We start from the raw sequence: 12,334 nt of genomic DNA, 5'->3' as shown, positions 1-12,334 counted from the left end.
AAACCTATAAAAAAAAAAAATCAAAATAATTTTTTTATAATAAAAAAAAACAAAACAAAAATAAACAAATAAATCTAAAAATTTAAAACAAAAAATCATGACCGACAACCAATATATCTCAGAACAAATAAAAAAAATACTCTAATCTAATAATTTATAATCTGATTAATAAATTATTACAAAACTAATAAAAATTATGTTCAAAAACTCTTTAACTGAACTCAACAATTATAGATAAGATCTAAACTAACTCTAATAAATTTTATAATCCAGGCTTGATTTTTAACATTAATAAAGAGAAATTAAAAACGCCTTAGATTAACTCATAGATAAACTTAAAGTAACCGAAAATATAATGGTTAGAAGCTTAACAAACGTAATAACCATCGATTTTAAACTAAGTAGAAACGAAAGTAAAGATATTGCATGTTTATTATACTAAATGTAGTAATAGCATATAATAAAAATAGTTACCTAACATATAAAAACTCACACTAATGAAAAGTATATCTATTAAATAAGAAAAAATTTTGTAAAATCTAACAGTTAGGTGTTTTAAGAAATTGCTGAAGTTATGTGAGAGCAATGAGAAGAATAAAAGGATTTTTCTTTTTTATTTTATAAAAAAAAAATCAATTTATAGAAATTTATATTTAAATAAAAAGAAAACAAACATTATAATAATTAACAAACATATTTAATAAAGGAATGTTTTGTACATATATAATTGTAATAATTTATTTTTTTAGAAAACATATATATGAATTTAAAAATTTCATTTAATTTTTAAAAACTTTTATGTTTTAAAAGTAATTTATTAATTTATTATATATATAACTAATAATTTCAAAAACTTATAAAATATGTAATTAGAAAATTTATTTAAATAAAATTTATTATAAAAAATATTTAAAAAAAATATATATATAGTTTAAAATAAATTAAGAAATTATAAATAAAATAAATTGATAGAAATATTATAATAATATTACGTATATATTAAAAAAATTTTATTATAATAATTTGTTTAATTTGTTATATTAAATAAAAAAAAGAAAAATATAAAAATAAATTATATTTTTTTATTTTATGTCATTTACTTTTAAGCAATATATAAAAAAAAAATTATCGTTCATTAAGATTAATACATTAAATATTAAAATGATTCTATTTTTAAAAAATTAATGGATTAAATAATAATTTATTTAAAGTTTAAAAAGGAAAAATATTAAAAAATAAATATTTATAAATTTATTTAAGAAAATATAAATTTATAAAATAAAAAACTATAATAAGATATAGAAATTTCGATATATTATTAAATGTAAAAATATTTAAAAATAATTTTATGCAAATATAAATTAGAAAATATTTATAGTTAATTATATTATTATAATTTTTATAATTTTGTCTAATTATAATGAAATATTATATTAATTATTTGGTAAATTAATATTATATATATATATATTAAAATACTTTTTTTTATTTTATTATATTTATAAAATACTTTTTATAATATAATTTTATATAAAAAATATATTTTTTTTTTTTTTTTTTCTATTTTTTCAAAGAAATTTGAATTCACATAATGATTAATTAGTCTTGTAAAATTTAATTAATATTTAATTTTTTTTTTAATTTTAAATATGTAAAAAAAAGTTATATTTTTTTTTAATAAATAATTTTTTTTATAAAATTTATATAATATAATTGTAATAGAATATAATAATATATATATATATATATATATAATTCAAATTAAATCATGAAAAAAATGATAATTTAATAAATTTAATTAATTTAGAATTTGGTTTAAAAATAATTTAAATTTTATTATTATTGTTGTTGTTATTATTGCAAATTTTATTTATTAATTTTTATTTTCAATTTTTATATTTCTTTATTTTTTTTTATTATAAATACACACATACTTTTATTTTATTTTTAAAAATAATGCAAAATAAATAAATAGCCTTAATTTAAAAGTTTAAATACAAAATTTTCTTTTAATTTGATTGTTTCTATGTATTTTTTAATCAATTATTTTCTATTTTACAAATAAAAAAAAATTATATTTTACAAAAAAGTAAAATCAATAATAATAATCATCTTAATTTTCCAAAAGTTCACTTCTTCTATCATAAAAAAATGCATCATTTTTATCAATTAAATTATCCTAAACTGACTTAAAATACTTCTTATTTTACCAAAAGAATATATAATATACTAAGCATGGCTATACAAAAAAAATAACTATTTTCCCAATTAGAAAAATCACGAAAGTTAAAAAATCTCTTGAATAAAAATAATAATAACAATCAAATTCACTAATGGCATTACTAAAAGCAAAATAATCCCAAAAAAACTGTACAAAAGCAGGAATCAAATTACTTAAAATTAATAAAGCCAATTAAATTTTTCTACTTTCAATTTCATCCTTAGATACTTTTTTGTTTCCTTATTCAAATCCATTATTTTTCTTAATCAGAATAACTTAAAAGTATTTGAATTATATGAAGGCCTACATAAGAAATCAAGCCTGAATATACGCAACTTGAACCCGAAAGTAAAATCCAATCTATGCTTTGGCAAGAATATAAAATCTCATTATCGTTATTTTTGAGTAGTAATTATAAAAGCCATAATGCGAGTAAATAAATAAATGAAATTTTCGCAAACTGATAATATTTATTTATTTTTGATTCGTCACTGTCGAAAAAACAGAAAATTATGTAACATGATATTATTTAATTAGCGAAAATAAAGACCTTAGTGTGTACAGGAGAAGATCATTATTTATAATTGTAAAATATATCACTAATATTATTATTTGGATAAATGAAATTAATATCATTAAGATATCTATTTTGTCTAATATTTAGTTCTTGTCTTTTAGTATTATTATGTTGGCTCGGATTGCAAATAAAAATATTAATATTGTTATTGCTAATAGAAATGTCATTTCTATACATAAATATATACTAAATGAGGAACATGAATTTATTAAATTTAAAGTAAGCATTTTTTATTTTTCCTTATTTTTTTTTAATAACAAATTAAATTTTTTATATTTAATTATATATTTATGTATATTTTTTTTATTTAAATTTATGTATATATTATTATTATTTTATATAATTATAAGTATTTTAATGTAAAAATTATTTTTAATTGTATTTTTTATATAAAAATATTTAAAATATATTTATCAATTTATTTAAAAAGTGTATGTAAAAAATATAAAATTTATTGTGTTTTCAATCTAATTATACTTGAAACAAAAATTTCTATTAAATAAATATTAAAAAGTATATACAATTATAAATTATATAAATTTTAATTATTATATATTTAAAAAATAAAAATATTATAAAAAAGAAAATAATGAAATATAAAGATTAAATATAATAATTATTTAATAATATATTTTATAATTAAAAATATCTTTTTTTTATAAAAATAAATAAAATAAAAAAAATATGTAAAAAAATATAATAATAATATTTCTCTTTTTAGCATTATATTCTTTCGAAAAGACAAATATTGCAAAATACGAATACATTCCTCAAGTAACCTAACCTCGGTAAAAAGCTCCATATTTTTCTGCCATAGCAGTAACTCCTGAAGGTAAATTCGAAACTAGATCATTAGATTAATATGAAGGTAAATATTTAGTTATAGTATTTTACCCATTTGATTTCACATATGTATGCCCAACTGAACTAGTAGCTTTTTCAGATTCAATCTAATAATTCAAATAAATAAATACAGAAGTAATTGCTATTTCTACAGACTCCCATTTCACACATTTAGCATGGATTAAAACTCCTAGAAATTAAGGAGGAGTAGGAAAACTTTAAATTCCTTTACTTGCAGATATTTCCAAAAAAATATCAAAAGCTTATGGAGTTTTAGTAGAAGATGAAATGGATGAACTGTACGGAGCTTCTTTAAGAGGACTTTTTATTATAGATGAGAAAAGAACTATAAGGACTATTCAAATTAATGATGCGCCAGTAGGTAGAAGTGTAGAAGAAACTTTAAGATTAATAAAAGCATTCTAACATACTGATAAGCATGGAGAAGTATGCCCTGCTGGATGGCAACCAGGAGAAAAAACGATTATTCCAGATTAAAATGAAAAACTATAATATTTTGAAAAAATAAAATAATGATTTTTATATATTTACAATAAATTAAATATATATAATATTAAATAAAAAAAAAATTAATATATATAAAAATATATGTATATAAAATATATATATTATTATATATTAAATATAAATATATTATAATTATTATAAATATATATAATATTCATATTTTAATATTAACATATAATATATATTCATTATTATTTTTATTTATTATTTAAATAGTTGAAATTTTAATTTTTCTTTGTATATATAATCTTTTTAATATTTATATTCCTTTTTATATAAATATATTTAAAATATGAGGAAAAAAAAAAAGATATATATAAAAAAAAAAAATATTATTAAAAAAAAATTATTATTAAAAAAAAATTATACTTTAAAAAATAATAAAAAATATTAATAAAAAACATTTAAATCAAAAAATGATCCCATAAAGATTAAACTTAATTGAAACTATTTTAATAAGCGCTCCTCTTTTTAAAATAGAAGAATAAATTCTATACTAAAAATAGCACATAAATAATGATTTATCTAATACTACAACACCAACTTTAAAGTCATAATCTACTATAAATACAATGGAATAAATTATAATACCTAATTTTGATAATTTATAATAATTTAAAGATATAAATACAATAATACAAAACTAAAAACTTTATAATTATTTAAATTTTTCTAATAAAGAATCATTTTATACAAATAATAACTAAAATATAAATGATTTATAATAATTTTTGCAAGAAATATAAAAAAATAAATATATTTTATTAAAATCATAAAATGTAAATCTTCCTTTATTCAAATAAAATACTGAAAATTTTACAGTATTTACGTTTCTTTTACCAAATAGTATTAAATAACAATAACAATAACAATAACAATAACAATAACAATAACAATAACAATAACAATAACAATAACAATAACAATAACAATAACAATAACAATAACAATAACAATAACAATAACAATAACAATAACAATAACAAAAACAATAACAATAAAAATAACAATAAAAATAACAATAACAATAAAAATAACAATAACAATAACAATAACAATAACAATAACAATAATAATAATAATAATAATAATAATAATAATAATAATAATAATAATAATAATAATAATAATAATAATAATAATAATAATTTTAATTATAAATAACAATATTAAAAAAAGATTAAAAAAATGTAGAAAAACAAAAAAATAAAAAAATAGTTGTAGAAGAACAACAAAATGAATAGAATTTTATTTAAAAAGTTAAAAAAATAAATAAAAAAATAAAATAAATTCCACTTAAAATAAAAAATAATAAAAATTAAATAGAAATTAAAGATTTTTTAAATGAAGAATAAATTTTAATTGAATAAATAAAATAAATGACCAATAATAATAACAAATAAAATTTCAATGAATATGAAATTTTATAAAATGAAGATGAAATTCTTGAATTTTACCAATTAAAAAAGTTTAAATCTTTAGGAAATAAAAATAAATTTGATACTAAAAATCTCGTTAAAAATTTTTTGAATTCCTTCATTTCATTTGCAAATCAAGAGGAAGAATAATCTAATATTATAGACTTTTTAGGCTTTGAATATATCTAATAATTAAATGATTTTCGATAAAATTTAAAAAATTTCTTTAAATGTAAAAAATTTAATAGAGTATTGCTAAAGGAATTCATCTATGAAGATATTTTTAGGCCTTTATTCCTTTATTTTCTTTAAAATAATGCACTTTAATGGATTTAAAGTGGTAGAATGAAAGATAAAAACTCTCATTTAAGGGCCCTTAAAAACTTTATTTATGTTTGTTAAAATTATGATTAAATTAAATCTTGGAGGTTTAGATATAATTTTGTTTAAAATTGATTTTTTTACATTTTTTAATAAAATAATAAAAAAATTGTGTATATAAATGAAAATTTTAATTTTTTTAATTTATTTATCAATATATATATTATATATTAATTTAACTTGATTTAAAAAAAAATTAATTATATAAAAAAACAACATATTTAATTTTTTATTTATAAATTTAATTATTAATTTTTTATATAAATAAAAAAAAAAAAATTACAAATTCATTTAGGTTTAATTATTTTCGGAAATTATATATAAAAAGGGCAAGTATTTTAAAAATTTTTACTAAAATAATCGATATAATTATGATTAGTTTCTCTTTATTTAGGCTGAGAAAGTTTATTACTTAAGACCTTTTATGATTTCGATAATAAAATATCTTTTATAGTAACTTTGTAAAATTTTTTTGATGGTGATTGCACGTCAAATTAATTTCTTAAAGATTATTGAAATGCGTTTCTATAATTTCCATTATCATTAAAAAATCCTCCTGAATTATGTCTTTATGTATATATAAATATATATATATATATATATATATATATATATATATATATTTATATATATTTTTTTATAAAATAATATTATAATATACACATAAATTTTTTTAAATATGCATGTATATATAAATTATTTAATTAACTAATATACACAATATATCCATCTCTACCCTTTCCATCTGATTGATATTTTTTTTTTTTTTAATTATATTCTGGTTTATATTCTTGATAATTACCTATTTTAAAAAAATTTCCATTTAAATCATAAGGATTATATCTTGATTTAAAATTATCCCCATTATCATTTAATATATAACTATCTCTTCCTATTAAAATAAATAGTTATATTTATTTTTTTCTTATAAAAAAAAAAATGTTAATATTATATTTTTTTTTTATAAATTTATGATTTTTTTTATTTTATTATTTTAAACCTTGACCATGATCAGAATAATACTATATTGATTTTTTATCGTTATAATTTGCTCTCCAGAGAGAATTACTATTCATCATCCTCATTAATTTATAATTTTTTTTTTTATTTTCTTATATTTTTTAATAATTTTTTTAAATATTCACTTAATTTATTTTTAATCATAGAAATTTCATATATATTTTTTTGTATTATTAATTAATACCATTCATTATTTTAATAATAAATGAAAAATAAAAAAAATTACAACTTTTTTTTTAATAAAAAAAATAATAATTATAAATATTAAAAAAAAATTAAAAATTATAATCTTATATATATGATTAATTAATATAATATTATATTAAATTAGATTTTTAAATTTTATATATATTATAATTTTTTAGATATAATAGTCATAATTAGTTATAAATTATTAATATATTTATAATATTATTAATAAAAATGATAATGATTATATTTATTAAAATATAAAAAATAAATAATAAATATTAAATATATAAAATTAAATTTTTTAAATATAAAAATTATTATTAAATTTTTAATCTATTATATAAAAATTAATTAAATTTAAAAATATAAATTATAATATAATAATTGTAATTATAAAAAAAATTAGAAAAAATATAATTATAAAAAAAAAAATATTAAAATACAAAAATAAATTTAAATCAAAAAATATTACAATCATAATTTTAAGGAATTCTTACATCACCCTGTAAATTATTTTGTTCTCTAATATTAGCTAAACATTGTTATCTTTTTTCTACAATTAACTATATTTTATTATCATAAACCTATCATAAATATATATATATTTAAATATATATATATATATATATATATATATTTATAAATTAAATAAATATATACATCATTCTTTTTAATAACACCATTACTTTTATCTCTAATAAATATTCCTACACAATCATTATTATAAACTTAATTATTACTGAAATCAGGCCTCGAATCTTTTATAAACATTACTCCATGGCTTTTATTATTATATATTTAATTATTTTAAATAACTGGAATAGATGTAACTGAAATAATACCATCATTATTTTCATAAATTTTATTTCTAATAATCCAAGTTTTTCCACCATCAATAATAAAAATTCCCTCACATCTACCTGAATGTATTATATTATCTACAATCAATGTATCAACAGAATTACTACCCCCTAAAGCTATATTTGCCTTTAAATTATCATAAATTTCATTTTTTTCAACTATAGCACTTGAAGTTTCAACTAAAAGAACTCCCTTATATATATTTATATATATATATATATATATATATATATATTATATATATATTTATATATTTATTTATTTATTTATATTTTTATTTATTTATATATTTATATATATTTACTTATCCTAAATTTTTTGAAATATTATTTTTATATATTGCAATTTCAGCATTTTCATCAGCTCTTATTCCACTTTTTTTATTATAACTAATGCATTAATTTTACTCTATTTTTGTATAATTTTTAATACCACTACATGAAATTCCATATTATTTATTTCCAGAAATACTGATATTACTTTTAATTCTACCATCACATCTATAATCTTGAAAAACCAAAGATACAATTCCTGATGTATTATTTTTATCAATTTTATTATCCATAATATAGGGATCAGAACTAATAATTTCTATTCCAGGTGAATTTAATCTAATTTCATTTCTAACAATACTAGACTTGTTAGCAATACCAGTTCTAATACCTGGACCTTTAGTTCTTTCTATAAATTAAAAATATTTTTATATTAAAATTTATATAATTATAAATTTATATATATATATATATATATATATATATATATATATATTATTTTTAAATATACATAAATTATTGTTTCATTTACCTATTCTATTTCCTTCTATAACTGCTCTTGAGTCAACACCTTGGCATTAAATTCCTACTTTATCGTTTTAAAGAATTTTAGTGTTTAATATTTTTATAAAATTTGTTTGTTAGGATAATATATGTATTCCACCAGCACGATGATTATGAATTTTACAATCTTTAATCAATACATCGCCATTTTATACTAAAACACCAATTGTTTCTTAACTTTAATGTCCTTTTATTTCACTTCTGTTTAATATTAATTCTGATTATTCATTTACTAGAATAGCTGGCAATAATTATTTAAAAGTGTAAACAATAAAACTTTCAAAAATAAATATTAATAAAAAATTAATTATAAAAATATATATTTAAATATTACATATATATATATATATTATATTTAATTTTACTTTAAAGAAAGTAGGCAATCTTCAATAAATAATTTTCCCCCAAAAATTGTTACAATACTATGTACATGCTTGTTAATATGGAAATAATTAACAAGTTCTTTTTCTGGTGTTGTTTATATTTAATGAACTTTTGAATTTTTGTCTCTTTCGTGTTGTTCTGTATTATTTTTACTGTTTTAAAATCTGCTTTTTACATTTACTTCTTCTTTTTCACTATATTTTTAAGTTTTTTTTTAAAATATAATTTTACTCATCAGTCATGCCTGTATGTGCTAATTTTAAGCCTAATAAATGACATTTTTCTTATTTTTATAAATCAATAAGTATAACAGGCCCTTTACTGCCTATAATTATAATATCCCCGATCTTTTCTTTTGGTTCTAATCGAATTGATGGTTTACTTTTTTTCATTTTTTATAAAATAATATATCAATGATGTTTATTAAGTTATTTTTTAAATAAAATAAAAAACTTTATTTTCAAATTTTCTTGATATAATCCAGGAGATATTTTTATTACACATCCTGCATCTGCTTCATTTATTGCTTATTATATTGTTTTTATTGGACCATCTTCTTAATCTTTTTTAACTTTTTCAATTAATATTTGAAATTTTTAAAATACCTACTATCAATTATTACTTTAATGCTTAATGTAAGGCTGATTCTATTACAGGTTTAAAATTATTTTATGTGTCTGAATTCCCTTTGTTTATTAACATGTTATTATTGCTCATTTGATTAGGAAATTTAATGCTTATTTAAATATTTTATTTATTTAATATTTTTTATAAAGTAAATTTGAAAAGTTATTTTTAAAATAAAAAAAAAATTTAAATGTAATTTTTATTTTTTTAGAAAAATAAAATTAAAATGATATAAATTAATATATTTTATTTGATTATTAAATAAAATCAATATATTATTAAATTGATTAAATTATAGACCTACTTTTTTAATAAATAATTTTATTTAATTAAAATTTCTAAAATTTAATAAACTTTTTTAAAAAATAAATTAAATATAAAGAAAAAATATAATTTTTGTTTTTGCTAATTCTGAATTGAAATAATGTTTTAATTTTATTCTCAATACTGTATTTTTAAAAATTATTAATTTTTTTTTTTTTTAAATTTTAATATATAAAAATATTTTATTAAAAATTCGTTATTATAAACTAATATAATATAATTAGTAAAAACAGTCGTAACACTTAAAAAAAGAAATATAAATATTTATATATATATTTTAATAAAAAAATAAAATACAATAAAAATATTATAAAAGAATAAGTAAACATAAGTTATAATAAGAGAAAAAAAAAATTTAAAAAACATTAGTTAAAAAATATTTATAAACTTTTCTCAATTTAACTATAAGTATAAATGTTAAAAAATTATTCAAGAATAAATGTATAAAATAAAATTAAATTATTAATAATATAAATTCAAAATAATAATAATAAAAAAAAAAAATATTTAAATAATGAAATTATTGAATAAAATAATGATTTTATGTCTTTGAATTTATAAATTAAAAATAAAAATAAAAATAAAAAATAATTTAATTTAAATAAAAGATATTAAATAAATTAAATATATAATAGAAAATAAAAAAATAATTATTAATTTTTTTTATAATAATTAGATATATCTATGTAAAAAAATTATATTTAATAAATAAAATATATATATTTACATATAAAATTAGAAATATAAAAAAAAAAATATTATAAAAATAAATATATATATATATTTTTAATAATTAAATATATACATATATATATATATATATATAGATATATGTATATACATATTTATACATATATATATATTTTTTTTTATTTAATAATTTTTTCATTTTTTTTATATATTTAAATTTAATTTGATATATTTTTAATTCTTTTTTTTTATTTTAATTATTTTTAGATTAATATTATTATTAATATTTGTGTTATTTATTTGTTTTTTTTTTTTTTTTTATTACTAACTTTCATTATTTTTATTTTAGAGAGTTAAATATTTTTTTCTTTTTCTATTTTATTTGTTTAAATTAGTATACTATATTGGATTAGATAATAATCAGTTTAAATATAAGTTTAAAAAAATTTTTATATTTTTAAAAATTAAAATTACAACATTTCTACATTTCTAAACATGTAAAGAATTTTTTTTTCTATTTAGTATACTGTGTTTAAAAAATATAAAAAGAGAAAATTAAATATAATTGATATAATAAAATATAATATGTTATACAAACTTTATAAACATATATTTTTTTTTAATTGCTTAAAATATATATAACGTTGCTTATATTTGTTTTATATATTAATATTTTGTTATAAAATTTTTTAAAAATATTATTTTTTATTGTTTTAACAAATGAATACAAATAATATTTAGTAATTTTAAGAGACTAAGTAAAATATTTATTTAGTTCTTGATTAAAATGAGTATTTAAAGAAGAAAATTCAAATTCTAAAAAATAAATTATTTTTCCAATAAACTGAAAATTAAGCAATAGTTTAAAATTTATATGCATAAAATAAATAATTAAAAAGTGAATATAACGATTTATTTACGTAAGTTACTAATCAAAAAATAATTATAGATTAATCAAGAAGATTTAATGATAATAGAAATATAATTGAAAATTCAAAATAGCAAAATAAATTTCATAAATATGATTATAATTATAGCTAAACAGAAAATGTAAGTAAAATTAATAAATTTTTTGTATTGAATCATAATTACTATTGAATATAATTTAATATTTAATTGTTAAAATTTGAATAATTAATTATTAAAATTTTATTTAATCTTTATTTTTTAAAATATAGTTTTAATTGAAATAAATAATAATATCAATAAAATATAAGAATTATAAGTTATATTTTTATAATGTTATAAAAAACCTTAATGTAATTAAAAATAAAAAGTATTAATAAAGAAAATTAATATATATATATATATATATATAAATATATATATATATATATTTTATAGTTAATATTTTTTTATAAAATTTTTATTTAATATATGAAAAATTTTCTTAACATTTTATTTACGTAAATTTTATTATATTATATGTTTT

General features: G+C 14.4%; 3 protein-coding genes across 3 annotated transcripts, besides 36 other annotated features; 1 reads left to right on the top strand and 2 right to left on the bottom strand. All coding sequences in view use genetic code 6, as the record gives it.

Moving 5' to 3' along the window:
- Positions 1 to 868: 868 nt before the first annotated feature.
- Positions 869 to 920: a microsatellite.
- Positions 874 to 912: a microsatellite.
- Positions 880 to 922: a microsatellite.
- Positions 923 to 1,453: 531 nt separating this feature from the next.
- Positions 1,454 to 1,515: a microsatellite.
- A 349-nt stretch (positions 1,516 to 1,864) lies between these two features.
- Positions 1,865 to 1,919: a microsatellite.
- Positions 1,920 to 2,076: 157 nt separating this feature from the next.
- On the bottom strand, positions 2,077 to 2,877 carry IMG5_125090 (hypothetical protein). Its single transcript, XM_004032246.1, has one exon. It carries the CDS (start codon positions 2,528 to 2,530, stop codon positions 2,096 to 2,098), a length of 435 nt encoding a protein of 144 aa, XP_004032294.1. The 5' UTR covers positions 2,531 to 2,877; the 3' UTR covers positions 2,077 to 2,095.
- Positions 2,878 to 3,116: 239 nt separating this feature from the next.
- Positions 3,117 to 3,155: a microsatellite.
- Positions 3,156 to 3,350: 195 nt separating this feature from the next.
- Positions 3,351 to 3,385: a microsatellite.
- Positions 3,386 to 3,482: 97 nt separating this feature from the next.
- Positions 3,483 to 4,201, top strand: IMG5_125080 (peroxiredoxin 4, putative; the record flags this gene model as incomplete). Its single annotated transcript, XM_004032245.1, has 1 exon — positions 3,483 to 4,201. The coding sequence occupies one exon, from the start codon at positions 3,483 to 3,485 to the stop codon at positions 4,176 to 4,178; it is 696 nt and encodes a 231-aa protein (XP_004032293.1). The 3' UTR covers positions 4,179 to 4,201.
- Positions 4,197 to 4,262: a microsatellite.
- Positions 4,233 to 4,321: a microsatellite.
- Positions 4,234 to 4,330: a microsatellite.
- Positions 4,235 to 4,320: a microsatellite.
- Positions 4,235 to 4,323: a microsatellite.
- Positions 4,254 to 4,365: a microsatellite.
- Positions 4,265 to 4,365: a microsatellite.
- Positions 4,366 to 4,467: 102 nt separating this feature from the next.
- Positions 4,468 to 4,532: a microsatellite.
- Positions 4,470 to 4,532: a microsatellite.
- Positions 4,492 to 4,536: a microsatellite.
- Positions 4,492 to 4,547: a microsatellite.
- Positions 4,548 to 5,021: 474 nt separating this feature from the next.
- Positions 5,022 to 5,314: a microsatellite.
- A 116-nt stretch (positions 5,315 to 5,430) lies between these two features.
- Positions 5,431 to 5,459: a microsatellite.
- Positions 5,460 to 6,542: 1,083 nt separating this feature from the next.
- Positions 6,543 to 6,601: a microsatellite.
- Positions 6,602 to 7,429: 828 nt separating this feature from the next.
- Positions 7,430 to 7,478: a microsatellite.
- Positions 7,434 to 7,506: a microsatellite.
- Positions 7,457 to 7,506: a microsatellite.
- Positions 7,507 to 7,586: 80 nt separating this feature from the next.
- Positions 7,587 to 7,648: a microsatellite.
- On the bottom strand, positions 7,602 to 9,823 carry IMG5_125070 (hypothetical protein; the record flags this gene model as incomplete). The annotated part of the gene is made up of 7 exons (XM_004032244.1): positions 7,602 to 7,764; positions 7,841 to 8,233; positions 8,346 to 8,722; positions 8,846 to 9,153; positions 9,243 to 9,425; positions 9,493 to 9,642; positions 9,715 to 9,823. Coding segments are annotated over 7 exons (1,644 nt in total), but the record flags the coding sequence as incomplete, so codon positions are not given.
- Positions 7,774 to 7,822: a microsatellite.
- Positions 8,236 to 8,341: a microsatellite.
- Positions 8,285 to 8,349: a microsatellite.
- Positions 8,771 to 8,809: a microsatellite.
- Positions 9,193 to 9,229: a microsatellite.
- An 832-nt stretch (positions 9,824 to 10,655) lies between the features above and the next one.
- Positions 10,656 to 10,708: a microsatellite.
- A 231-nt stretch (positions 10,709 to 10,939) lies between these two features.
- Positions 10,940 to 10,991: a microsatellite.
- Positions 10,954 to 10,993: a microsatellite.
- Positions 10,983 to 11,075: a microsatellite.
- A 929-nt stretch (positions 11,076 to 12,004) lies between these two features.
- Positions 12,005 to 12,060: a microsatellite.
- A 137-nt stretch (positions 12,061 to 12,197) lies between these two features.
- Positions 12,198 to 12,239: a microsatellite.
- Positions 12,240 to 12,334: the final 95 nt, after the last annotated feature.

This window comes from Ichthyophthirius multifiliis, assembly GCF_000220395.1.
Source record: "Ichthyophthirius multifiliis unplaced genomic scaffold scaff_1120509250987, whole genome shotgun sequence".
In the NCBI taxonomy this organism is placed as follows: domain Eukaryota; phylum Ciliophora; class Oligohymenophorea; order Hymenostomatida; genus Ichthyophthirius; species Ichthyophthirius multifiliis.
This window is presented reverse-complemented; position numbering and strand designations above follow the sequence as displayed.